The 27,760-nt window shown below is 42.3% G+C and overlaps 1 protein-coding gene across 1 annotated transcript in view; it reads left to right on the forward strand.

The window, feature by feature from the left end:
* The window catches only part of STAB2 (stabilin 2), an 85,471-nt gene that overhangs the window by 31,670 nt on the left and 26,041 nt on the right, over nt 1–27,760 (forward strand). Inside the window, exons 19-43 of the mRNA XM_074869483.1 lie at nt 1,325–1,387; nt 2,174–2,257; nt 3,451–3,537; nt 4,063–4,174; nt 5,417–5,597; nt 6,596–6,689; nt 6,910–7,068; nt 7,462–7,557; nt 8,324–8,419; nt 9,413–9,460; nt 11,815–11,951; nt 12,307–12,421; nt 13,388–13,465; nt 13,644–13,736; nt 13,850–13,957; nt 16,686–16,817; nt 17,904–18,029; nt 19,375–19,431; nt 20,612–20,707; nt 21,219–21,414; nt 21,943–22,038; nt 23,063–23,108; nt 24,510–24,586; nt 26,106–26,231; nt 26,782–26,855. Of these exons, the coding sequence (XP_074725584.1) occupies nt 1,325–1,387; nt 2,174–2,257; nt 3,451–3,537; nt 4,063–4,174; nt 5,417–5,597; nt 6,596–6,689; nt 6,910–7,068; nt 7,462–7,557; nt 8,324–8,419; nt 9,413–9,460; nt 11,815–11,951; nt 12,307–12,421; nt 13,388–13,465; nt 13,644–13,736; nt 13,850–13,957; nt 16,686–16,817; nt 17,904–18,029; nt 19,375–19,431; nt 20,612–20,707; nt 21,219–21,414; nt 21,943–22,038; nt 23,063–23,108; nt 24,510–24,586; nt 26,106–26,231; nt 26,782–26,855 (2,577 nt within the window). The remainder of the gene's footprint in view (nt 1–1,324; nt 1,388–2,173; nt 2,258–3,450; nt 3,538–4,062; nt 4,175–5,416; nt 5,598–6,595; nt 6,690–6,909; nt 7,069–7,461; nt 7,558–8,323; nt 8,420–9,412; nt 9,461–11,814; nt 11,952–12,306; nt 12,422–13,387; nt 13,466–13,643; nt 13,737–13,849; nt 13,958–16,685; nt 16,818–17,903; nt 18,030–19,374; nt 19,432–20,611; nt 20,708–21,218; nt 21,415–21,942; nt 22,039–23,062; nt 23,109–24,509; nt 24,587–26,105; nt 26,232–26,781; nt 26,856–27,760) is intronic.

Consider the following 27,760-nt stretch of genomic DNA (forward strand, 5'->3'; position numbering starts at 1 on the left):
AGGGAGCAGGTACACATCAATGGCTGAGCCCATCTCAGGTGGAGAAAGCAAGTGAGTAGGTGACACTGAGTGGCAGTGAGCAGCAGTGAGAGCCATGCCAACAGAGGGATACATTTTCCACAGCAAACAGCCAGATTTTTAAGTTCTAAAGGAGCAAAGAGGCACTTGCAGAGATTTTCAGAAACAGAACAGAAAGTAAGAGCCTAAGTCAGCTTCAGCCATGACTGTGTAGCTTATCAAAGAGCTTTTATAACTCTCAAATGTATTTGTTAAAATATGACTGGCCCACAGACCTTTAAAATACAGTAGTGGCATTGATACCTCAACTATTTGATGCCCAAATGCTTTTGTAAGTCTGGTCCTTTATTCCTTTAAGTGCTGTACAACATGAGGGCTTACTAAATACAAATCAGTACCTGATTCTTTCCCTACAGCTCCAGTGACATCTGTGGGGAAAACGCCATAATTCAGGTTCATGATCACTTGTCCAATGACTATGAAACACAGTGAAGTGACAGATCAGATACCAGCTCTAAGATTTATTCTAACTTGATTGAAACACAAGACATTAGCAGTCACAACCAGCATGCCTTTGACAAACTCCATATCCATGCTCTGAAAGGCTCAACCTCTCTGAAGTTATTGCATGTCAAGCTTGTCAGAAGACTCACCTTTAAAACTGCCCCTGGAGTTTATATCTCCTCAGTGTTGTAATTGCCAGTCTGTCACCACCACATGGTGATAAATTAGCTAGTGGGGAAAGGCAACCAAAAGGTGAAGACGTAAAAATAGCTATATACCACTGCATCATAGTGCAGTACAAGATCTATGACATGGGAGCAAAGAATATTTTTCTCTTCACCGCCTATACACAAGACAAATTTCTGTTCACACTGCCTGTATATGAGACTCAACTAATCTGTGGTCTTCCTAGGAAGAAATAAAAAATTCTCATTGAATTTAAGTGTGCAGACTGCAGTAGACCCTCACAGTTAATATACTGGGTTGAGCAAAGAATGTCAGTGCATTCATGTCCATGTTTATCTTCTGCTAAGGAAGCTTCCAGTTCTTTAAAAGAAGGGAGTGGGGGAAGGACAAACGAAGATAAAAAGGGGAAGGTGGAAATGAACAACCACTCAGAAAAAATCAGAGCCAGCAGATATAGCCCTGGTGTTGCTGTTTGGTTCCAGATCCATGCTGTAACAGTTAAAAGTCATAGGACAAATGTACTTAAAATTTACAGGGTATACCATCCATAAGTACGCATCTCAGTAGTTGTTGTATAATGCATTTTCAAGTGACTATCCTTACTGTTTTCATCTAGGGTAACTGTGCAACTTGTTCATCACATGCATTGGCTACCTGTCCACAGGATTCAAAGCCCATTGTAAGTGACATTTCCTGACAGATCCCCCAGTTGTACAAAATGCATAGGGGGAAAGGGTTGATTACTGTTGATTACTGCCCTTCCAATACAGTGAGCGAAAGAATCAGATATGAATACAAGAAACTGCATAAACATACAAATATAGGCAGTACTTTAGTCTCTTTCTAGCAATGATTGAAGCATCAGGTAAATCCAGCATTATTTTGTTTGCTGTTGCAAGATCCCTCATAGACTTCATAGAAGCTCTGACTCTTTTCTCAGGTAAAGTAAGATCTATTTCGGATAGGCTGTGTCAGAAGAGAGAAGTGAGGAATGAGAACTGCTACAATTATGCTTTGAGAGTTAGTAAACAAAAAATAGAGGAGAGATACACTTAAAGTGGACCTCACATCTGTTAAAAATTTCCTTTTGATTAAGCATCCTCCCAGAAGCAACTGTCTGCAGAAGCAGCTTCAGAAAGCATTGAAAATCTTCCATCTGCTTTGCATCTAAGAGATGCAAATCTGTCTGCATGCTTCTCCACATACAAACTCAAGTCCAACTACCACAGGAATTTTATTCCCCATGTTATAAAAATTCACCGGTAGTTAGTCCTATATGCCATTATTCAGTAATAATGAAAAGAAAGTTCCTATTATGAAAAAATATATAATTTAGTATTTTTTTAAATGCAAGGTGCTTTCTGTTCTTCTGTTCTTCAGTTAAATTATGTTATGATATTAAGACTGTATCACAGAACTGTATGTTGCTTAGAATACTAATGCTTTCATTTTGTGCATGTTCCAGCCTTTCTCAAAACGCAGATGCATTATTGAAGGCCCAGCCTTTCAAAGAACTGGCTGTACTAGAGCCTGCAATATAACAATAAAGGTATAGAGTTACGGTTCCTTAAGGTAAAACATATATAAAAGTTTTCCAAATTATTGTCTTTTGCATTGTGACCTTTCCTTTTGGAGCTGAGAGATGTGTGGAGATGTCCATGTAGTTTCCATACCCTCTACAGGGGGCTGAGAGGAGCTACTGTAAATCTTACAGCAAAATAGCAGGCAAATTCCAGTGAGTTTTTTTAGCTGCCATATGTCATTGGCAACAATGTTCTCATACTCTGTAACACAGAAGTTTTCACATAAGGCTCCAAGCCCAGATGTTGTCATTGCCCCATACAGCTTCAACCATGAAGAACAGGTCAGCATGGTCCCCCCTGGTCCCAGCCCCTCCTGTCCCAGGACTTCACATGATGTTGGGTAACAATAAATGGGAAACACTCCCAAGAACCATGCTCCACTTGATCTGTTTGGCAAGTCTAGTCCTTGCAGAAGTCGTTAGTCCCTGAGAAGTACTTACATCTTTCTGGCTCCCGGGGCTCCTAAATAGGCTTCTGCATTTCATGACCACCATTAAGCAACAAGCAGAGAAGTCCACAGATCCATAAGCTTTGAGAGCCTTTTGCTAATTCCTATTTCCCTTGAATCACAAATGTAAATGAGTATCTTTTTCTAATACACTTTCTGTGCTCTTGATAAATAAATGGATCAAGGAGCCAATTCATGAATAAAACAAAAGATGCAGCCAAAAAAAACATTTAAGGCTGCGTAGCAGCTAAATCCCACACTGGTGCAGAGGGGAAGGAGGAAGATCAAAGCAGCGTGTCTAGCTTTCACAACATCTCCCTGGGGTAAAACATATCTTCGAGTTCCTGTTCTCAGATGCAAAGGAGACTGCCTGCCTCTGAATTGCACTGCACTCCTACTGGCAAATACGAGAGCGCTCACAATATGAGCAGGCACACACAAGCACCATCATAACTGGTGACAGAATGAGGATTTCTAATGCTGATGAATCTGATAAGAACCAGAGAAGGATCTGGTGGTCTGTGCATCCCCTTCTTGGGCTGCCAACACCCCTCCTGGTTTTAACGTGGCCATTGTGGAGGTGATTCTGGTTCAACACAAGCCTTTTAAGTCAGCTAGCCCTACAGGGCCAAAACACCATGGAGAGCTGTCTTTTGTGCACTGCCTCCGCACTAAGGCACTAGAAAAGAGGATATTTGCTTTACTTCACAGGAACCAAAGTGTTGCAAAGGCTTCTTTGGCCCTGACTGCAGTCCATGTCCAGGAGGTTTCTCCAAACCTTGCTCAGGAAACGGGCAGGTAAGCAGAGCATCCAGCAGCACCCTGCAGTCCCATGGGGGAACGACAGGCTGCGTCCCAAAAGTCACTGAAGCACTTCTGCACAACAGGAATGTTAGGCTCCTCAAGAGCTGCACCTTCCATTTATGTCCAGTGATGGCCATGAATTTCAAGCTCAGTTATACAGAGGAGGGAAAATGAATCAGTCTCCTCTCAGATGTCCAAATTGCAGGTTTCTGTGGTTCCAACACCAGCACACAGACAAGGCTGGGGTGACCCTCTCTGATACTTTTACTTTGCACAGAACAGGGTAATGACTCAGCTCACTATTCTCACTTTAAAATTGCAAAGAAAAGTAGAATACACAACAGCAAAGTACAAGCACAAGGAAAGCTTTTGTTTTGAAATACTTTTTTCAAACCTGAGGTTCTTCCTGGTAGCCTGTCAGAATCATAATATGGGAAGGTGTATAGTCTCTTTCTCTGGGGAAAGGATAAAGAGTTATTTCAATTCATACATAGAAATCACCTCTCTTCCATATCACAGTGCATGGATGGCCTGGATGGAAATGGGACCTGCGTTTGTGCTAAGGCATTTCAAGGCTCACACTGTCAGTTCTGCTCTGACCCCAGCAAATACGGACCTCAGTGTGACAAAGGTAAGTACAGCCATACGTCCTCAGCTCAAGAGCGTGGGATATTTCTTTTGGACTCTAGTAACATTAAGGTAGGAATTAACTGCTCACTAAACAGTCTCTATAGAGGATGAGCAAGATCTCTCTGGGGTACTTTCATTTCTTATTTCAAAGGGATACATCATAAGACCAGAGTCAGTGAAAGTCTTCTAACCGACTTAATTGGGTTTTTTGCAGGGGCCATAGCCTCCTTTATATTAATTTATTGTTCTTTTCATTTCTGTCTCCCTCACATAAGTAATTGAAAAGAAAATCTTTGCTATTCCATTCCCATCTGGTATTGCCTACAACAGACCAGATTCTTCCTGAAATGACAAATATACGTAATCTAAGAACAACCAGAGATATAAACAGATTGTGTTTAGGGCCACTTCATAACCATCTTTACTGAATAATTTCTGATCTATTGAATAGCTTATAGTTCTAGCAGTCATCTTCTATATACTGACAGATTTAATCCCGCTACGTCAAACCATACTACATTTGAGAGTCTACAGAATATACAACATCAAATATAGATGTATTCCCCATCTACAAAACCATTTTTAGTCTTTTTTGCTATGAAACAGCCTGTCATTCATGAAGCACATCTCACTCAAAGATTCAGAGGTACATGAACAAAAACCAAAAGACAAATTCCATAAGAAAGGGTGGTATTGCCTAAGCTCCGGTCCTGCCAAAGCAGTACATGTTGGCTTAACTTGTCACCACTAGCACTTCTTGGGACTGCAGAAGGCTTACCTGCTATGTCCTTTGGGCACACTGCTGTGCCTCCCAGCAGTACTAATCAGCCCAGCCCCAGCAAAGTGCTGGCAGGTTTGTGCGGCTGCTCTGTGTACTAGTCCAGCACTGTGCAATTTATAGGATTGTGGACTAAGTATTAAAAGTCTTCCCATATCACTGAAAGTATGCCAAAAGTTGTAACTTTAGCCTTAAGAGCCTAGGACATAGTATTTTGCTCCTCCTTCTCTGAAGTACTTTGAAATCCATGGATAGAAAGAGCACTATAAAGACACAATAGATTTTAAATAGTTACCCATGAAACACACCTGAAAAGACAAGGCTATGAAAAATAAACATTAAGTCCCCCAACAAAAATGCAAAGTTTAGATTCTAGAAAAAATGGATGACCCGATTCATAAGAAATGTTAAGGATAGATGTCTTTTATCACTATGGAATTGCACACTGTAATTTATCTTTGGTAGAGTGCCTCTGCATTTACGGGAAGTGCGATAACCGAATAGACAGCAACGGGATCTGTCTTCCTGGATCATGCAGAAGTGGATACACAGGGAAACTCTGTGATAAGCAGGTAGTTCCCTGTGAGCCCTCCCTATGGCTCTGCCATGCACATGCAGACTGTCAGCTTAGCGATGGTGCAGTGAGGTAAGTCAGTAACTTGCATCTAATTAATATTAACTATGCTGCAGCTCTTCCCCATTTACTTGATCAAAATAGTGCCTAGTAGCAGTACACAAACATCAGCCACTGAAATACTGCTATGCAGCAAATAAGCTTAAACTTGCACTGCATCAAAATTGAGTTGCAAGGTAGTAATTAAGAGTTCTCAATGCCCTATCCTGTACCTATTTAACACTGGTAAGATAGATGCATACAGATCTGACCCTTGTTCAAAAGGCTGCCTTCCTACCAACATCTACAAAGGCTCTTGGGAACCTCTTATTTCTAACCATCCCTTAGTGAATTAGGAGTTTGAACCTTGCTGAAAAACAAACTCTCAAGTAGTTTGGGGATAGATAGCTCACTCTGGTCAGCTCAGGTAAGATTTTCATGCCACAACACCACAGACTTCAGCACAGGCTCTCCAATCCTGGCAGGAGTGGTCACAAACCCCTGTTTAACTGCTACAGCTGCCTTACACTTGCCTCACGCTCATCCTCACATGCAGCAAGTCTGCCTCTTGCCGCAGTGTATTCATAATGAGTCACCACAGAAAGCTGAATGGGGGATGCTGAGTGCTTAAGAAATTCCCTCCAATATGGGTTAATCTTGGGGGGGGGGGGGGGGGGGCACGGACAACCCAGTGGAACAGGGGGGCTCATTCTCATGCATTTCAGGGAGAGAGCTATCTTCTGAGTTGCTGAGAGAAAGAGCAACGCCAGCTCACCTTGGCAAATATGACATCAGCATGGAATTAATTTCATTCTCCGTCTCATACACAGACAATGGATCCCTGATTTGACTTAATTAGCCCAGTCAATATTTTGGAAAAAAACCATAATGTATGCACTTAAGCTATTTGCATCATGAATCCAGGGTTAGCAATTTTAAGCTGCCTATAAATAGCAGGTTACAGTGGAAAACAATGGCTTCACTTTACAGCTGTCCTATCACATTTAACACCTCTCTTCTCATCTCTATAGCTGTGTTTGCAAACCTGGCTATGAGGGAGATGGCATGAGCTGCAGCAAAATTGATCCTTGTGCTGCTTTAAACCCAGGTGGCTGCAATATCAATGTAAGTATGTGCTTTTCCCACAGAGCCTGACACCACAGAAAAGTAGGCAAAAGTAAGAAAGGTTTGGGCAGAAACTTTTGCAGAAGGAAGAATCACAATTTGCACTGCAGTTTCAAGCTCTTTCCCCAGACAGTGGCATCGCTGTTGCTTAGACAAGCCTTGCACCTAAAGCTAGGTGCCACCTAACTGTCCTGAACAGATGCGTCTGCATGTCCCCCAGGCTGAGTGCATTCAGACGGGCCCAGGAGAGCACACATGCGTTTGCCAGGCAGGATGGACAGGCAATGGAAGGGACTGCTCAGCCATCAACAACTGCCTGCTGCCCGCCGCAGCAGGGTGCCACGATAATGCCACCTGCATATACATTGGGCCAGGTCAGGTACGTCCACTCACATTCATTGTCACCTTCAGTAATGGTCCTCACCCATTTTGCTCTGTCAGTTCTCCCTACACTGTTTTCTTCCCCAAACTCTCCTCTCCATCCCAGCCACAAGGTTATTTACACACGGCACACTCTACCCAAATCAGTCTCCTTCAGTTCCTATCCCAGTGCTCCCTCCCTCCTATGTGGTGGTGTTCTGGCAGCAAATACTTTTTAGTAAGTACATTAGTAGATGTCAGGTATAAAGGTCTTCCGGAGATATTAATCGGTGTCATTCCACTGAAGTCAATGGAGCTACGCAGAAACACAGAGAGAATAATTCACCACGTCTAGAATATGCACACTATTTTAATCACTTTAATGAATTGCTATGTTTTGTTGAAACGACAGAATGACTGCAAGTGTAAGGATGGATTTCGGGGGAATGGAATTGAATGCACACCCATAAACTCATGCCTGGAACAAAATGGAAAATGCCATCATCTGGTGAGTAATTAATCATTCCCTGAACAAAGTGTTCAGATACATATCACACCTCACCTCCTGCACACTCCATAGAATTTCCTTGCCATTACGAGCCTGCAATTTCTGTTTGAGTTGGAACAAAGCTTTCCAAGCAGTGCTACAAGCACCAAAAATGCTATGCAAACCACGTCAGTATGGTACATGCGCTGATGTCAGACTGCAAGGGCTGCTCCCAATTCTGCCTGTACAGAAGGACTATCTCAAGCCTGGAATAAATAAATGCTGCTTCTCTACCAGCGATTACCATTTGGATGCACTAGCCTGTTGGGATGTTTACCCACATCGCATCTCTACGCAGGCATCTATCAGCTTTATCAGTAGCTGCATGTGTTCAGCAGATCTGCAGGCTCTGCTGTGCTCTGTAGTGCCTGCAAGAGCCACGCTAGCCTCAGGCAGGGACAGAGCTAAAGCAAAGCGCATTGGGGAGCAGAGGATGGATCTGCCATAGTTGGGAGAAGGAACAGGGCCCAGTTTATATAGGGAGCAAATAAGAAAGGGTGGAGCAAGGGCTTAGATTGCTGTAGGCTTAGTGCACAGTGGGCAGGTGAGGGAGTTAGTGCCCTCAGCTCATGGGGTTTGTCCTGCAGGAGGGTGAGGACATCCGTGAAAGATAGTACAAAGATCCTTTGTTAAGTTTATGTTTGTATACAAATGGCTTTACAGGTTATCCTTGCTCTTGAGTGGTCTCCTGAGTATTTGACAAATTTTCTTTTTTTCTGGTTCAAAGGCAACTTGTCAGTTTGAGTCTTCTCATGGCTGGCAGTGTGTGTGCCCAAAGGGCTACGAAGGAGATGGTAGAATATGCTATGGAAATGCTGCAGCTGTAAGTAAGATGGTCATCTTCTCTGAGCACAGGATCTACTGCACAGTTCTCACACTGGATATTAACCAGAGACATAGCAAAGCCATTATAAACAGTTAGAAAAATATGATGCCCACCAGTGTTATCTGCAGCATTCCTGCTGGAGACTCTTGCCCGATTCAAAAATCATCTGTTGTGTTTAAAAACACAGCTTGGAAAGGGGCCTAAGGGATCTGAGCATATTTCTTTAAGACAAATTGAAAAATGCCAGCCCTAGAGGCCTAATTGCAGAAGTGCTAAGCACTCACCTCCCAGCTGGCAGCAGCGAGCACCCAGTTCTTCTGAAGTTCTGCCTTGAGGTCTATCTCAGTGGAAATGGTCAATTTATCATGTTAAAACAAACCATGCTAACTGGCAGGCAAATAAAATAAAAACAAGTAAATTGGTGAAATAAATACACATTTAACAGCGTAGGAAAAATGAAAGTGTCAGCTGCCCCAGCCATTGGCAACAATCTTACATGGCTCTTAGCACTATCTGCCATCCCTGCTCATACGATCATCTATCTCTGTTCAAAGTACTGTGGCAGGATAAAGGCTCTCCACTTGCAGGATGATGTGTAAGATGCTGTACAAAGGCCAAACAAAACAACATACCTTTTTTCCAATTAATTTTGCATTGAAAAGGTTTAGGTTTACATTCCCAGAAAATTAATGCTCAGCCCGAGCTCAGTACACCTTACGTCCCAAGGTCAGGTACACCTTATACACCTAAGCAATAGATGGCCTGCTTTTCAAAAGAGTTGGTAATTCACCATATTCCCATTACCAGCACATATCAGTACTACAAAAACACAAATGTCCTCACTTTTCACACACACTGAGAACCTCCTCTTTCACATCACATCAGCCAGGCCAGACACAGCAGGTTACACCACAGGCTACAGCAAGAGTAGTTTGGTAGAGCTAAGTATAGCTTACATATTCATTGCTGTCTCTTTCTGTTTCTAATCAGGAGTTATCTACTCTATCAGAAGCAGCAACTTTTAACCAATGGGTTAATGTAAGTACACTTTTTTTTTTAGTGTGTTTAAGTTTGCAGAAAAACATGAGCCTTTTAGCCTTTAGAAATGGGAAACTCACAGCAATACTCCCATCACACAGCAGAGGCCCAAGCTCTGGAGAGGCATCAGGGTGCCTCTCCTGCCAGTCATGGCGGGGCTGATCATCTGGTTCCTTATTTCTGCCCGATCCCAAATTCAGGCAAGTAAGGAAGCTCCACAAGCAAAACAGCAAGTTACAAGCCCCTCTCTGAGGCAGGGGGCTACATAAACCATGACTAGCTCTGTATATAAATGGACTTTAGTCCAGACAACAAGTAGTGGGGTTCAAGCAGAGCCTGAATATGCCAAGTGGCTCCTTCCAACTTCTCTCATGCGATAAAACTACAAGCAAGTGGAGAGGGAAGGCAATGCCTTACCCTTCCCATTTTCACTGAGCCCCATCCCAGGAAAATGCAACCATATGGCTGGTCAGCCTGCTGCTGCTTCAGCAAACGAGGATAAAAACAGTCTGTGCTGGCTTGACTGAGATGCAGGACATGAAGAAACAGATTAGCTTGTTTGGCTTCAGATTAGGGAAGAAACACCAATTTAGATGGAAAAAAACCCCAATGTTCTAGATTGATTGCCACTGTCTACTTTTTATTTTCACGTGCTATCATTTATTACTAGGGCAGCAGTAACATTAGAGGTCCTACCCCACTGTGGTTGGCACTGTATGAATAAAGATCAAAAACAGTTTCTCCCACAAAGAGCTTAAAACCTAAATATGAGAAGTATATAGCAAATACATGGCAAACAGAAAAGAACAGGGATATGTTAATGAATAGCATCAGACGTCACAGTGTATTAACTGCTTTCATGTTTTCCAAAGTTAGATGGCTCAGGGATCATTAAAGCACGCAATTGCAACAGGGACCTCAGGGACCTGCTGAAAAGAGAGGCCAGTGTGGCTAATTTAAATCAGTTATCTGCCTGGCCCAGGGCTCAGGCTGCAGCACTGGACACTGTACAGAGAAATGAAGTTAAAGAAATGAGCACAATAGGAAAGGCTGTTCATCTGCTAATGTGCTCTTTAGATGATGAAAGGGGCGGGCAGGGGGGGCAGAAATCAGGGAGCAGTTTCTGTATAATCTGTTGAAACAGGGACCTGGAAATTTCTGTGACACTTCAGAGAAATGATATCCCTTAAATAGTGATAGCTACAAACATGAACAAAATAGGGAGGTATATCCATCTGTGGAGTTTTTAACTTCATAATTGAGCAGGAATGTGATGTTTACCACTTTTCATAACCAAGTATTTTTCTTGCTGGTCAGGAAGGATGAGAAAGGGAAGTCTGTTTCTATTTCTATATTTAAATATTTGGAAGGTGACAGTGATGATGGCTAAAAAGAAAGATGATCTTAACAGAGACAAAATTCCCAGCTATTTAAGGGAACCAATTCCCTTGTTGACTTAAAACCCAGTATGGATATTGAAGGAGTATCGAAAGCAAGCCAGCTTTCAGGCAGCATACCAGCTGCAAAAAGGTAGAACCCAAGATCATATTGCTCCCTCAAGTTTTGCAGTACCAAAAACGGCAAGTTGTGGAGCCTGTGAAAAGTTTGGAGAATATTTTCAGCAAGAACACATTCAAATCTTTAGCTCTCCTTTTTCTACGCCACAAAAAAATCCACAAAACTGGAAAAAACTTCTCTAGTGGAGGCTCTCTCCATTCTTAAGGCAGTTACAAACATATGGAAGATGAAGCAGTCCATGTACACTACAGAGCTCATATCCCCCATCTAAAATTAGAGCTGTCAGCAGAAAGCTTCACTGCAGTACTAGTGGCACAGATATCCCTTGGAGATCTTGAAAAATCCCAGCCATGTTAAATAGTCTTAGTCCAAATGGGAACATTGTGTTATGTGTCTTTCTTATTTCATGGTTCATAAGCCTTCTATCTATTAAATAGCGTGGAGTGCTCTGTAAGAGCAGGTTACTTGAAGTTGTCGGTAACCACTAGTGTTTATCACCATGATTATTCTTTTTTAACATTCAAATGCATAAAATAGAATCCATGAGACAGACTAACTTCTGTGGGAGGCAACTTAGGTGTTTCATACTAAAAAACAATTCTGACCTAAACGTTGCTCCTGCTCTTTAAATGCTGGCAATCTATCCTGTAAAAAATAGACACCATTTTTGTATAGCTCTAAGTACTTTTGTTCAAGTCATTGCTCAGTATAATAGTTTTTCCTCTCCATGCTGGTCACAAAGCACGTCATATACTCCACCTTGCTAAAAAGTCACCAGCTGCTATTTATACATCGTCCTTAGGATGAATTATTTTACCCTCTTTACTTTCATGCAGGAGGCTGAGATAAACTCGGTACTGTCAACCACCTCAAACCTAACTGTCCTCGTGCCTTCTCTCCAAGCAATTGAAAACATGGATGAAGATGAGAAAGCCTTTTGGATGTCAAAGAGTAACATCCCAACTCTACTGAAGTATGCTAATGGTTTGGGGGTTTGGTTTTTTTAATGAATTGCTTTTTATGCCAAACAAGCCTTTGTTTGAAGCCACTAGAGCAAGACAATTATTATAATTTTAAGGGAGGGACATAAGATTCCACTTCTAGTTACAGTGGTATAAATCTCTGTAGCAACTCCACTGAAAACAAAGTCATTAATTGCATTATGTCAGAAATGTTTAAAGGCCTAGCTAAGATCAGAACATAGCTGAACTAGGTATTGTGCAAACAATTCTTGCTTTACACCGGTTTTAGAGACACTAAGCATATTTATCTGAACAAAAAAAAAAAGGGAAAATAAAAAACCTTCAAATCCAGTTAATTTCCTTTAGGTATCATGTATTGACAGGAGCTTACAGCTTTGCCGATTTCCAGAATTTATCATCATCTGACATGCTGGCAACATCTCTACAGAGCAACTTTCTACACTTGTCTAAAGAAAACGGGGTGAGATGACCTGCAAACCACTGTGGTATCATATACCAAACCCTAACCATCACTCCCACTTTCTCATATTATGAATCCACACAGACATGTACCTGTATTTTAAAAAAAGAAGAAAATTTCATAAAATTAAAGGAATGGATCGATTATATTGGGCCCTCTGGGAGAAACATTAACTTGAGTTTCTCCACCACTTTACCTAGCTGAAATTTGTCCACAATATTATTTATTCCTAATGTCCTAGTAGCTGCTAAAAATGCTAGACAGTCTCGTAGTCAAGCAGAAGCACAGTCCCTGCCTGGAGCAGCCTGTGTGAACTAATTTAAGACAAAAAGTATCAAGGAAACCCAATAATTTATTTTAGGGAACTGGGAAGGTAGGAGGAAACAGCGATGCCGTGCATGTGTCCACATGTGCAACCTAATTGTCCCAAACCACCTAAAGGTATTTTTAATGGTTAATAACTACAACTGACAGCCCTTCCCCCTCAGCCTTGTTATTTAGTACTCCATGTTCTAAGAAGGATTTTCTGGAAATAGGTATGGCACATTTAAGCAATTCATCTCCATTAAGGGAGGGAAAAGTTCCCCCTACCTCCATGCCCCAAGGGAAAAATCATGAATGGTGTCCTTCAAAACTGCATAGAAATGGGAGGGCGTGAATCAGCACAGGAATTCATCCTGTATGGGGTAGGGGTGAACACACCTACCCCCGAGTAGCCACCCCAGGGCAAGCAACCCCATGACTTTGCCAGTCTGTGTGTGAGGGACAGCACAGAGTCCCAAAGACACCTCTCCTGCACATGGTTCCCTGAGGGTAACCCAGCCTCCGGTGTGGACTGGCGTGAGGAGAGCTGTGGTGGGCCCCAGGCAAGCGTTTGGGAAGGTGTGGAAATTCACAGCATGAACCGAAGGGAAAACACCACCACTGTGATGTGAAAGCAGACCCTCTCTCCTCTCCCTCTTTCAGAACGTCACCCTTGAGGGCGCTCATATCGTGGCTGGCGACATCGCATCCACAAATGGGATCATACACGTTATTGATAAGGTATACAGCCACACAGGGAGGATTTGTTCCTCTGCACAACAAGCAGTGGAAAATAATTAACACCTTTTGGAAAAAAAAGTATTTGCACAGAACAGCATTTTGTCCTGCATCTGATCCTTGCAGGTGCAACCACAGCGTGTGCACATGCGCTGACGTGGGATATCTGCTCCCTTTTCAGGTTCTGACCCCACTCCGCAGCACCGCCATGCCAAGGCTGCTGGCCCGCCTGGAGCAAATGCCCGATTACTCCATTTTCCGGGGCTACGTTATTGTAAGCTTTCACATCATTTTAAGATTAGAAGCGGTTCTCTGCTTTGTTTGCGTTTGGACTGGTATCAGACTATCAATGGTTATTCTGATTTGGTTTTATGTGTTTCACAACAGCAATACAGCCTGGCAAATGAAATAGAAGCTGCAAATACATACACAGTCTTTGCCCCAAATAATGATGCCATAGAAAATTACCTAAGGGATAAGAAGTCTGCTACTCTGGTACGTATTACTCACAAGACTTGTCTTAACAACTCAGTATCTCACCTCAGTTTCAAGTGGATGGATTAAGAGGACACAGAAATAGGAAGAGAGATTTGTTTTTAACACCAGAGGTAGTGAGGAGGGATGGATCCACCTGGCTTGCTGGAAGAGCCTAGCTATTTGTTCTGGGGTTTGTCCTTCTCTAGATTAAAACCATGCTGATAATATCAAAGACATTTCATCAGCAGACATTTTTTTGGTTGGTTTTTTTTGTAAATAAGATCCAGTACAGGAATGACTAGGAATAACACTGAAATGAGTTTCCTAGGTGAACATGTCCAGACCCCTGTCATCACTGGCAACCCCATCATTAATTACACCACAAAATATTCTGACTCTTAAAACTATCCAGATGCTTGCCCTGTCACTCCTGCAGGAACACTATTGCCCAGCCACTTTCTGCAGACCATTTCTAATCCCAGTTTACAAGCACTGTTGGTCAGTCCCATGACTCAGAAAAATTTCCAAAATTTTCCTGGCTAGAAAAGTTTCCTTGGTTAAACCCCATTGCTGCTGCCCACTCCCAGAAGACCCACACCAGGCTCCTGCCTGACCTGGACACCAGCTCCTCCCACTACTGCAGACGAGTCCAATCCACCTCCCCTGCCAACATCAGTCCTCATGCCCAGAGCTAGTTTATATTATTTTGACAACACACCTCCGGCCAGTTTATATCCCTTGATTCTTATGCCAGGAATATGCTTTAGCTGAAACAACTTTCTCTCTCTGGCATTTGTGCCCTGACATATTTACAAGGCCAAACAGCCTTCTCAATCCTGTGGGTCTCCTCCCAAGATAAGCTATCCATTTCCTGCGTCATCCCAGTGCCTTTCTTTGTATTTGCTCCAGTTTGAAACAGCTTTATCGAACACACGTATCAAGAGCCACACCTTGCAGAGGAAGCTTCGCCCATGACTTGCTCAATGACATTAATACTCTCCTGCCTCTTCCATAAATATTTACCCTGACGCGCTCTGTCCCTACTTTCATGGTCTCCATTTACAGCCAGGAAGCTGAGGAGCACAGGGTTCAAATAACTCATCCCAAAACATTTACCACCAACTGACAGACCCATGGCAAAAGTCCGGCTTGCTGCCTCACCAGAAGAATTCACACGTGATCAAGCTACACCTGCTCAAATTACTTTTGATGGCTATTTTAGTTTTCATGACACGACATCATTTCTGCATCACTGTAAGAAGCATTTATAGCAAAATTTGAGACACACACAGGATATCAATCCCATTGGATTTGGATTACACACACACAGAAATCCTTTTCATTTCCACTACTTACCAATGTTTCTTCTGTCTTTCTTCTATCCTCCCAACCTTGCCTGGTATGGCAATCTGACAAAGAAAGTCAGAAAACAACCATAAGGTTAAGCCTGCCGAAGCCTTATCCTCTTCATGAAACACCTTGGGAGAAACTGCTGCAAAAGGAAGAGCTTGGCACAGGGAAGAGACCCCATTTCTTGGCCTTGATGAAGCAAGGTTTTGTTCTCACTTTGCTAGTGATTAAAGACAGAAACTAAGATGGAGGAGAGTTAACTTTCCTCCAAATCATCCAAGTCAGGAGGATTAAATAGGGTTGGACACTGAACAAGATTATCTCTATCTTAATTCCCACCTTCTTGCCTGCAAATATTTCTTTGTCAAATATGCAGAAGTCAAAATAGAATAGGTCTCACCCTAAGGGATGTAAAAACCGCTATTTTACCCCATGGTCAAAGCCAGGCAACATCACAAATCTTGCAACCTGGTGTTGGTTCATGCTTTCACACACTTTTGAAGGAGCAGAAGAGCAAGGAGCAGTACGAACGTTCAGAACAAGGGGACAGTAGGCAACAGGATTTCCCACAAGCACCTTTTATTGCAAAGACACAGAGCTGCGGCAGCACTTTATCTGTTGGCTAGACAGCTCCTAAACCCTCCACATGCCCCAGCTTCTCTCACATCTACAAATCTCTCACAAACACATCCTATTTCTGCTTCCTCCTCCAAGTCAGGGAGAGCTCTGGGAGTCCCTTGCTTTGGAACAAGATGCAGAGGCCTTGGGAAGCCCTCACAAAATTCTGATGTACAATGGAAAATTTCACCACATCAGTGAAAAATTCATACACTCTAGCAATGAGGCATAGAAAACTTTGCATTTAACAGGTATGGCTCTAAGACTTTATTGACAGAAGATGACCATAAAGATTTAAAAAAAAAAAAAAAAAAAAAAAGAAAACCAAACACTATAAATTACTGTAAACATTCATATATAGGTGATTCAGGGATTCCCAAAGGAAGAAAGAATGTGTATGGGGAAGATTATAAAAGCACTCATGAATATGCAACTTTCAATGTCAAATGAACTCCTGAAGTTCAGAGTCCTAAAAAAGTCATCTGACTAATTTTTCCCTGAATCTGTCAGCCAGCCTTATACAAAGAGACACTGCCAGGCTCAAGCAAACCGTGGTCTCACCAGTTCAACAGCCTTTCATCCCCCATGGTCAATAATGTTTCTTTATGACAGGAATGCAGGCTCTCCACAGCAGGAAATATGAAATAACATGTCTGCTGGCAAAGCTTCTCCTTAAACCCAGGCAATCTAAGTTTGGCTTATACCCTTTGGGAAAAGCTATCCCTAATAACTTTCCTTGCATTGTTATGTAACTCTGAATTTAATTGTGTGTTTGCAGGATGAAGGCCAAATCCGCTATCATGTTGTGCTGGATGAGAAGCTGCTGAAGAACAGCCTGCACAACGGCATGCACAGGGAGACCATGCTAGGGTTCTCCTACCAGGTTGGGTTCTTCCTCCACAATGGCCAGGTACTGCTGTCTGCACTTGCTTGGAGAAACACGTTTCTTGCTTTTTACGAATCTAGCTTCAACTTTAAATTATGATGTAGTCAGAAGGAACTGTGCAGCCCCCATTAGCTTCTGGGATGTAATAGCACAAAAGTTGTCACTCAAATGCACTGTCTCTCTCAGACCTGCTTAATTCAGAGTCACCCTTGAAGAGATCTTTGACTGAATTGGATTTCGGTTGTGCTGTTCACATTTAGCATTGCATTTTAGAAGCTACTATGGTGGACGCTTGTCTCTAGCAGCTACGAGTCTGCAATGCAAAGCAGTCATTAATCTGACTTCCAAGAGCTATTAGAAACCCACCTTCAATTATAAAACATTAATTCTATTTTCTGTGGATTTATTCCACTTCCAACCCTAAGAGCTCAAAGCATTGAGCAACAAATATGAATTGCCTTTCCACACCACTCATGGGAAAATCAGACACAGCCAGATTAAGCGACACACCCAATTTTGTGGCCCAGACAGGAAGGGAACTTGGTCCTCTTTCTTCTCTGTCCCAGAGCTCCTTCTGGGCATAGGCAAAGGAGGACAGCAAGTTTCTGACTACAGCAGTTTCAGCCCTGCTGTTTGCTCTGCCCATGGCAGAGCCTTTGAAAAGTATGTGCTCATGGAGCTGTTGGTGGTGAGGGCACAATGGGAGTGTGGAGTAGCAGTGAGATGATGAAAGCCTTCCTTGAAGGAGCAGCTGGGAGAGCTTCCCTGAAGTCCCTCATCCCCCACAGACAGCAAACCCAGCTCTTGGCTTGCTTTAGGTTCCTTCTTCAAACCCTTTACCTTTACACCCCATGGTGGAAAAATCTGCTCTGCCAAATCCTGTTGCTAAGAAACTTCGGCAGGCTGCAAGTCATCTCATGCCCTCAAGTCCAGCGAAGCTCTTAAATGCAGCAACTGGGATGTGAACAAATGCCTGAAGTTAACTACATTCATTGGTTTTCCTGAAGTGAGACTTGCACATTGCTCCTCCTTTCACCTCCTACTGCTCTAGTTACCATATAGCTACCAAACAGCTCTGCTGCTTTCTAACTGATTGCATTTCTTTTGCAGCTATTCATAAATGATGCACCTATAAGCTATACAAATGTTGCAACAGACAAAGGAATTATTCATGGATTAGGAAAGGTCCTGGAAATCCAGAAGAACAGATGTGACATCAATGATACCGTGATCATCGTAAGTGGTTCTATTCGTATAGAGACTTAAAGCCCATGGGAGGGGTCTATAGCCAAACACAGCTCAAATGTACAGGATAAGTGACACTATTTCCCAGTAAGGAATACACGCCTTTTTCACAAGGGATATTCCTACCAGAGTTTTAGCATATATTAAGACATATTTGATCCTGCAATTGGTGTACTGACAGACTGGATAAAATGTAATCAGAGTAGCACAGGAATAAGCAATTCCTGAGCTTTAATTTTCAGAAAATAATTGTAAGGCACTATTCTAATACATCTTCTTAGGCAGACCACTTGTTTATAAAGTAAACAAGTGGAAAAAAATAAAATATTTTTAGTAAGGAAAAATTTTTCTTTTCATTCCAAGTGTAGATTACAACTGCACATGCACATGAATTTCTTATACCCTTTGAGTAAAGGATTCTCCCTCTTTTGTTTCTTTTACATATGAAATATAAACAGGTTTACATTCCTCTAAAGAACAGGATGTGATTTCCTCAAACTGGCAGAGAAAGGTTTCCTTTCCTGAGTGAGTCAAATAAGACAGCAACCAGGCAACTTACCTCCCTTTTTATGAGGGATGCAACAAACTAGACAAGGAAGAAAAAGTGAGACTTGTGCTTCAGTTACAACATATTTAACAGGCATGAATTTTTGCAGCTTAATGCTTTTCCTTGGGATACAGTCCCATATTTGAGTATATTTCACTCAAGGTTTTTCCCCAGCTTTGCTCTCTCAGGTCCTTTGCACATAGTCCTTTGTTTTCACATGGAAATTTATTTTCCCTGCTATGTTCAAATGCAGCAACATACTTGAACATTCATTTAAGCCTTACTAAAAGTAAGAACATAGTTAGCTAAACAGGAATAATATTAAACATGGTCTACTAGGTACAACATATATCTAAGCATTTTGCAGAAGCTGACCTTACATGTGCAAATGATTCACACGCACATGTAGCGTAGGACATACACATGGTATGAGTTTTCCATTTCTAAGCTCTCCTTGCCCTTGTGCCACAGGCAAAGCGTGTCCAAGGTCAGGATTTACCTCTTGCTGTGCTTTCAATGGGGAGGCCTTTGAGAAGCATTGCTTTAGAAAAGCAAAGAGAAATATCCAACAGACCTTTCCTTCTCCTTTCCCTTGGGAGAAGGCTTCCCATGGGGCATCCCTACAGACCCGCTGGTAAGGATGTTCTTCCTTGCCGAGCAGTCCAGCTTACCCTCACCACCTTTACCAAAGGAGTCATCCTGACTGTACCCTGAGGGCTAGGTTTAAAAATACAGCTGGAAATTATGCATTTACAGTCTGTTAACTACCTCCCATCTGTGTTGCTTAAGGAAAAGTGTAGAAGTTGTTCATACCCATCAAGGTGTCCCCCAGGAACAAAAGAAATAGTAAGTATTTTATCATTAATGCTAATTATTTTTTTTATCAAAACTGAGCAGAGATGCAGTTAACCCTGTCTTTAATATAATTGCCTCAGTTTCAACAAAAGTTATCGTAGTTACTTCAACCTGCTACATATATTACTTATAGTCAATAGATTCAATCCACCCTGAGAGCAAGGGAGCAGAATCAAGAGCAGCTTAAAGACAGCCTTATCCTGAAAGACCAGTTTCTAGCGTGCATTGGGACAACTGAAGCCTCCTCTAACTGCAAAGGTGACTTCTACCATGCAAAACTGAGGGAGTTGAGCATGGTCTGGAGTATGCTTGCTACCAGGGGAATTACAGAAGCAGCTTTTAGTCCTTCAAATCAGAACGGAAGGGCAAACTCAGTGAGTTATGTTCACAAGGAGACTTGGAGACTATAGAGACTTTGGATGCCCAGGACCAGTACATGAGAACTGCAGATATTTTGCAGGTTCCTGCCAACCAGAATAAGACCTAGAGTTTCTTGGCATCTAAATTTCTCTGGGAAAGCCCCTCTGCTGGGATTATAGAAGCATATTTTCCTTTATACCTTTTCCTATTTTTTAATTAATTATGTCACTAAACATGAATCCAAAGCAGGTCAAGTCCCATCCACCCCAATAAAGTAATTGACTGACAAAGCCCAGCTGAAGTGCATGGGTAAAACTCAAAAACATTAACATTTCCTTGACAATGAGTAGCAGGATGCTCATCTCAAATCTAACAAGTGTACAAAGAGAATGGCAAGTCTTCAGCAAGCATTCTTTCACAACTGTGTCCAGACCTGGAAGATAACACTTCAACAGCTGTTTTGGCAGAACTTTGGCTCTCAGTTTTCCAAGAATTAAGAAAAACAGGAAATGTGTCAAAAAAAAAAAAAAATTGTCAAACTTCAGAAAAAATTTCTATTCAATTCTGAGCAATTGTGTTGGACACATCTTTAAAATGCCATAGGGCACCGAGTTAAATTGATCATATGTTCACTAGCAAAAATCACTTAGCTAATGCATTTTTATTTGTAAAAGTATTTACTTCATTTTCATTGTGAATGTGTGAGGCAGTGCACAGCATACATAATGTTAATGTCCCTTTTTTTTAAATATTTGAAACTAATTGATCAATATTACTCAGAAGTGCAGCTGTTTCTCCAATTTTTGTTCAGGCAGGGGCGAAGAAATACTGTGTTCTCTCGGAAAACAACATGAGAATGTACACCATCCAGATCGGGTGCCAGACAAAGTGTGCTAAAACCATCGTTGTGAGTACACCATTTCTGTCGCAGTAAAAGCCAGACACTCCCATTCCTGAACTTCACCCTCTTCGTAATCCCCACTAAACATATGCAGCACATCAAGGCAGTCCCTGACAATATATTTATAGGCCTTTTATTCTGGATGCAGCAGAGGTTGGAAGGTTAAAGGCTGATGACGGCTGCAGCATAGGAAAGGTTGGGAGCCAACGTGGTGCAGAGGGAGCACAGGTTTGGGAAAGGTAATCCCATGCCTGTCCTTCACAATCTTGTCCACCTTTCCCTGGGGGTGGTGGAGGACACCTGGGTCCCACCAAGGACTTGGGGTGGCAGCCTGAGCCCCAACACAGTAAGGAGTGTGGCCAGAGACCAGCAGAGATGAAGCACTGTGAAAAATCCAGCTCTATAGTTCACCTCCACCCAGCAGTAGTCCCAAGAGATGATACCTGTCAGCCACATGCTTGCTGCCATGCTTGCTACCCTGACCCTGACCCTCAGCACTGCATTTCTGGGTTTCCAGATGAGGGAGTGCTGCGCAGGTTTCTTCGGACAGCAGTGCCAGTCCTGCCCGGGAAAAGCGGGGAACGCCTGCTTCGGAAATGGTGTCTGCCTGGATGGCATCAACGGTACGGGTGCCTGCGAGTGTGGAGCGGGGTTTGTTGGTACGGCCTGCGAAAGCTGCATCGAAGGCAAATACGGCCGCAGCTGTGATCAAGGTACTGAGCATCCCCAAACCACACAGGCACCTTTGCTACTCTTGTGAGATGTCAAAACCTTCCCCTTAGTTCTTCTAACCACGTCCATTCTAGATCCTGGAAAGGTACATCATTTTCAGGGTAATAGACCAGTCTTAAAAACATCATTAACCCCTTTTCTTTCCCCATTATGGTATTTTCTCTGTACTCCCTTGTTTGGATTTGGTGCCTCCTTCAAGCACGCTACAAGCTTAGAACAGCATCTAGTGAGAATAACCCTCTTTAGCACTGCTTCTTCAGCAATGCTTTCCCCTTAAAATGCAGTTTCAGTCCCTGTATTTGGGAATAGAGGAAAGATAAGCATTTTTTGAAATTAGATTTATTCTGTAGGTAGAAGCCAATAGGCACAAGCCAAAGCATTTCTTGAAATAGCCTAGAGCAGAAGGTGCCATCAGCAGAAGGTGTCTGGGCCATCCCTCCTGCCTTTCCTTCCCCTCCCTGCCTTGCTGCACACACTGCCCGGGGGTTCCCTCCCATCTCTCCCCACAGCCTGCGCTTGTGTCCACGGGAAATGCAGCAGTGGGATCAACGGGGACGGCTCCTGTGAATGTGATGTTGGCTGGAGAGGGGTGACATGCGAGACCGGTAAGTGTTCCATTGTTGTTTTTTTTCTGGAGTGAGAAGTGAGCATTTCAGGAAATGCCAGAACTACAGCTGTGATCAGATCCCAGTGCACTACCAGACAGCCAGCAGCTTCCCACATGCAGGGAAATGGGTGACACTCCATGCTATGGCAGTTAATTACCTTATTAATAGAGAGCTGGTTGAGATACTGCTCATGAGACTTAAAGGCCTTACTTAGCTAATTCTCTACCTGTGTCACCCTGTATCTGTCCCAAAAGAATATCCCGTTTGTTAAGTCTATATATTTTGCAGAGCAGAGTTACCTAGCACAGAGAAGGTCAAACAGTTGTCTAATCTGCCTGGCAGTCAAACCACCACACTAGCACGTTTTGATCCCCAGATCAAAAGCCTCTCAAGTGCTTCAATAAGTTGATTTAGCTACAAAACACTGGATATTTAAATTATGTTCTTGCTAATAAAAATTAATTATCAAATAAATCATTTTGTGTTTAATAGAGCTCCTATAGCCAGTAAAATTATATTTTAGTTAGACATAATTAAAATGTATTAAATAACTATTTCAGAACTCTACATATAATAGCATAAAATAAAAAATGGTATAAGCACATTAATAATATCATTCAATATCAGTTTTAAATTTGCCCAGGGAAAAAATAGTAATTAAATTAACTTTATAGTTGGAGTTGCTATAGTTACTATATCTGAGCAAATTTCAGTTCCTTTAGAAAACCTACACTTCTATAATTAAACTAATAATGTGCAAAATTCACCAGACTAAATACAGATAAATGGCAATAGGTGAAATATTTTCCTGGTAATACGTTGACAAGCCTCTTCCTCACAACTGAGTCAAAGTGGTACCCACTGATGGAGTCTCTATACAGACCGAACGCAGTTGTCTGGTGCAGAACTCGTAACAGACTCCAGCTCTGCATGGTGGGAACAAAATACTGGGAAACTAGAAGAATTTTGACTCAAAATGTTCTGATCCCTGTTTCTTTTTTTTTTTTTCTTCCTCTTGCAGAAATCAAAGAGGATGCATGTAATGCCTCCTGCCATACCAGTGCTAAGTATGTGTGAAATCCACTTATATGGAGGAGAGGGGAAGAGCAGTGTTAATGTAACATATTCAGTGATAACACTGAAAAGTTCAAACCACGCATGTTAAATGGGGAAACAAATGGGACTGGGGGGGAACAGGGGGGAAGAAAAAGGAGAGGAAAAAAAAAGAAGTGAGACATCCTACCATGCAGTACACAAAGAAACGGAGCCTGCAGCACTAAAAAGAACAGGAGACCAGGGCAAGATTGATCACAAAGGCAGGTTTCTGAGTGGGCTTTTTCTGCTCCTCCTATTTGTCCCATCCACCACCACACACAACTGAGAAATGCCATCGGCACTAGTGACTTCACCGACGAGAAGTCACTTGCATTTGACAAGAAACAGCTCTCCTCTTCACATCAAAATATATTTAAAAAAAAAAAAAAACCAACTCTCAGCAGTCCAGCACCAATACTAGGACACTAACTAGTTTTCAAAGGAGCAAGTCACCCGCTTTGAGCCATGTACTGAAGTGCACCTGAACCCCATCATTGACCAGACAGCAAGATTTACATTACCAAAGACATTTAAAAACCAAGGAAAGGTCACTGGCAAGACTCATTTTCAGCCACAGCTCTTCTGTAAGAGCAGAGAAACCAGAAGGACAACCCTCCTGTTTCACAGACGTAGATCATTCTCTCCCCCGCTGCAGTTCACAGCAGTGATATTGTACCAGGCTTTTTTGTCAAAACTCCACTCTCAAATTTGCTCTGGGGGATCCCACACATACTGGCATCAAAACAGTGTTTCTGACAGGAGAAGCAGACTGTTTTTCTCTTGAGCCTTATTCATCCACTGCCGTACCCCTGTAGGTACAAGGATAGCTATAGGCATAGCAGGAGTGGCGGGAAAGGATGGGATTGTGCTGCCTGCGTTGACACCACGGAGCAATCCCTGTATTATACAGGGTTCAGGGGGCAGTAAACTCATGTTTGCCTACAGAAGGCCAAACTGTTCAAAAAAACCAAACTTGAACACAGAGGACTCAAATACCTGGCTCCTGCCCTTGCACAGCAGTTCTGCTGCATCCCTCAATAAATTGTGTGCACACAAAATAAAAATTTGTGCACAGTTTTTGGGTGAGCAGGCATGCAACTTCTGAAGTTCTGCATGAGAAAAGAGGACACTGGATGACCAAAGCATGTATTTTTAATACTTAAAATAATACATAAAAAATGCATTTGGAAAGCCTGGTCCAAGTAGGTTCATTTTTATGGTCGTAACTATAGCATACTGTATGGTTAAATGCTTTGCTATTTCTAAGTGACATTACCTTTGAAACAATGCACAAAAACAAGGGCTGTTCAGAAGACCTGACTCCATTTCTTTTTCTTTTTTTAAATGTTGTCTTTCTCTTATTACTTTTTTAGTTGCCTTCTCCTATCAAATGGCACTGCCTACTGCAAGTGTGCAGCTGGGTTTGAGGGGAACGGGACTTTCTGCACAGGCAAGTGTACTTTATTTCTTCCCTTTTGAAAAAAATGTTCTTGGAGCACTCTGGTCACAGTGGAGCTGGTGAGAGATGAGCACTTCCCTATGCACCAGTTAAAAAACAAGAATCGCTGCCAATTTGCTCAAAACAACTAAGAGCCCAACAGGTGCAGATTCATAGCAAACAAAGGGCTCAATATCTCCCAAGTTGCGAGGCATTGTGCTAAGGGAGACCAGAGAAAAGGGAACATGCTGTGCACAACCCAGGCCCCATTGTTTTCAGAGTAATGAAACCTGGATTATGACTTTTACTCCTTTTCCCAACAAAGCCCAGCAAAGAGAGGCCAATTCAGGGTACAATAGCACTTCCAGCAATTGGAAGCGGTATAGCCCTACTGTTTCCTCAGCTTTCTGAACTTGCACAGATTTCTGGGGTGGTAAAATCAGCTTCTTTAGACCAGAAGGATCTGAGAGACCCTCAGAAAGGGGCAATAGCAGTTTATCCTAGGTGTCCCTCCAAGAGTGTGGCATATCCAGATTTACAAAATAGACTGCTTCCAGCTACAGTGATTGCAATTAATTTTACAGTTGTTTTACTTCATCCTTAACTGATTAAAATACTAATGCTTTTACTTAATCCTTAACTGATTAAAATACTAATGCTTTTGGGAACAGAAGCATATTTGTCTACTCACAATGGCTGGCAGGGTCTTAATCCAAGATTTTAGCAGTTTCACTACTTTCATTTTCTCTTCCGGCACAAAACAACCAAATCCATTTTGATCTACAGGTGGGAAGTTCCCCATGCACAGGAAGAGGTGGGTGACACAGGTCACCCAATAGTAGCTCTGCACTCACCCTTATTCCCCTGTACAAGATTCCTGGGCAAAACCAGTTACAGGACAAGTCATCTCCCCACTCTGGCTGTTACAGCTGCTGAAACAGCAATTTGGGATCATTTGAGGCAAAAAATGAAAGCAACATTTGAAGATCAGAAAATGCTCCCTCCTTGCTCTCAGGGTAACCCAAGCAAACTGAATTTGCGAGCCTCTGACTCATCTGGAGTTGGAGAGACATCACGAGTATCCATATGAATAACCAGGACTTTTTGTCACAGGAGGGCTGGGTGGTATTACACTCTAGACCTCCTGCAAGAGAAGGTATATGATCTGTGTGCAGAAAAAGGCAAGCTAAGGGAAAGCTTCAAATGGCCATTTAATCTAGAGAAGAACGTGAAGGTCCCTTTTTTGGTACTTGGTTGGAATGGGCAGAATCAGAAGATGAGAAGTGACTGAAAGTCAGTCCAGGATGAATTCTTACCTTCCAGACTAGAAGCACCTTCTCAGGTTTCCCTCTTGTAATCAGTAAAATGTATTAAATTTCTGGCACTAATGAAATTATGTCCTCTTAAATCAGAAAAATTCTGTGTTCAGAAAATGTTAGCAAATCCCTTTAAAACACAGACACAACTTAATCTGAAAAGCAAAAAGTCGTTTAATCACATTGGTTTAATCTGGGTTGTTGTCACTGTTCAGCTATTGATGCTTGCAAGACTAGCAACGGTGGCTGTTCTGCCAAGGCAGAGTGCAGAAGAACAACGCCTGGCAATAGAGTGTGCATCTGCAACGCTGGGTACACTGGAGATGGAATAGTCTGCATGGGTAAGCATTTGCAATGTCTCATATATCACACGGAAGGAAATTACAGGAGCAGGTTTTCCTGTAGATGGAAGATCCTTCTTCCACTATGACCCAGAAGTCATTTCCTGATACTGTAGACCCTGATGCCAAAGGCATCTCTACCTGCCACATGATTGATAGTACTTGGCAAACCATGCAACTATAGCAGTGTGGTGTGACACCAAAGCTTATTAAAAAAAAAAAAATCTACCTCTCAACAAGGATAGGCCCATCTTCAGCAGCTTGATACGCCCATGCTCCTCTGACCACTGCAAACTTAAAGACTTTTAGACACTGTTGATTCATACCTCCCCAGGTATGGTTTTAGAAATGCTGATGGCAGGGTTTTAGCCTTCACCAAGACAACTGCAAGACCTAGACTGAAGTATTAAGTAGTTAAGAGAATTAATTTCATTGATTCACAGTTGTCATAAACCTGCATTCGTAGTATGCTTTACTTAAAATTCTTCCTTCTTGAGTTTTCAGAGGTCACTCTTTTTTTTTTTTATTTTATGGTTTCTGTCTTATAAAGAAATCAACCCTTGCCTGGAGAGCCATGGTGGATGCGATAGAAATGCAGAATGCACACAGACTGGACCCAATCAAGTGAGTACTTTGTCAGTGCAGATAAATAAAACTGGCCAACTGTTTACAGTTGGGTAAAGAAAGGTTTCCCCATCTCAACTTTGTTTTTAAATGGAAAAGTGGATTTCATAACAAAAATTCTGAAAAGTATGTGCTTCCCTCAAAAAGGTATTTGATGGGGAGCATGGACAAACATGAAAAAATGAATTTCAGTAAAAGAAACCCAAAATTGCAGAAGAAAGCAGTGTCTTGCTCTTTCAAGCAGTTATTTTTCTTCTTTGGGAGGTTTTGATGTGAAAACCTGTCAGTTCGAAAGTACTGCCAGATAATGTTTCTTTTATTGTTATAGAAACTGTCCATGGGAAAACTCCATTTCAGACTAGCCCTTCTCCCAGCACAGCTCAAACATCTTCACAAGGAAACAAAACATCCTGAATCACAGTTGTCGTATAGGGGTTACAGTGTACCAGCATCCACTCACTCCTCCACTGTTCTGTGTCTCCCATGCAGAAGTACCACATACTCTTCAAAGAAAAATTAGCTATAAAAGGACAGTGGGGGAAAGGAGAAACAAATTGGCCCAGGCAATTAAGTGACACAGATTAGTGTTTCTATTTTTATAACAATTTCAGAAGAAGCTGAACACCCTGATTGCAACACTTCTTATCATCCCCCTGTAGTTTCACACTGGCTGTTGGCAGGACTGTAATCCTCCTGTGAGCACTGCACAACAGTATTTCTTCAAAAGCAATGCAGGAAACAGAGACCAGAAGTCAGAGGCCACCTCCAGCCTTTCAGGTGTCCAGGGACAGGAGGGGCAATAACCCCATCAACCCTTGTTGCCAGTACCGATCAGTTAACTCTTTGCCTTGCCTGTCATTTGCAAATCAATACATTTCTGATGGGAGCACAGAGCCACTTAACTC

The sequence above is a fragment of the Strix uralensis genome, chromosome 5 (assembly GCF_047716275.1).
Source record: "Strix uralensis isolate ZFMK-TIS-50842 chromosome 5, bStrUra1, whole genome shotgun sequence".
Taxonomy (NCBI): domain Eukaryota; kingdom Metazoa; phylum Chordata; class Aves; order Strigiformes; family Strigidae; genus Strix; species Strix uralensis.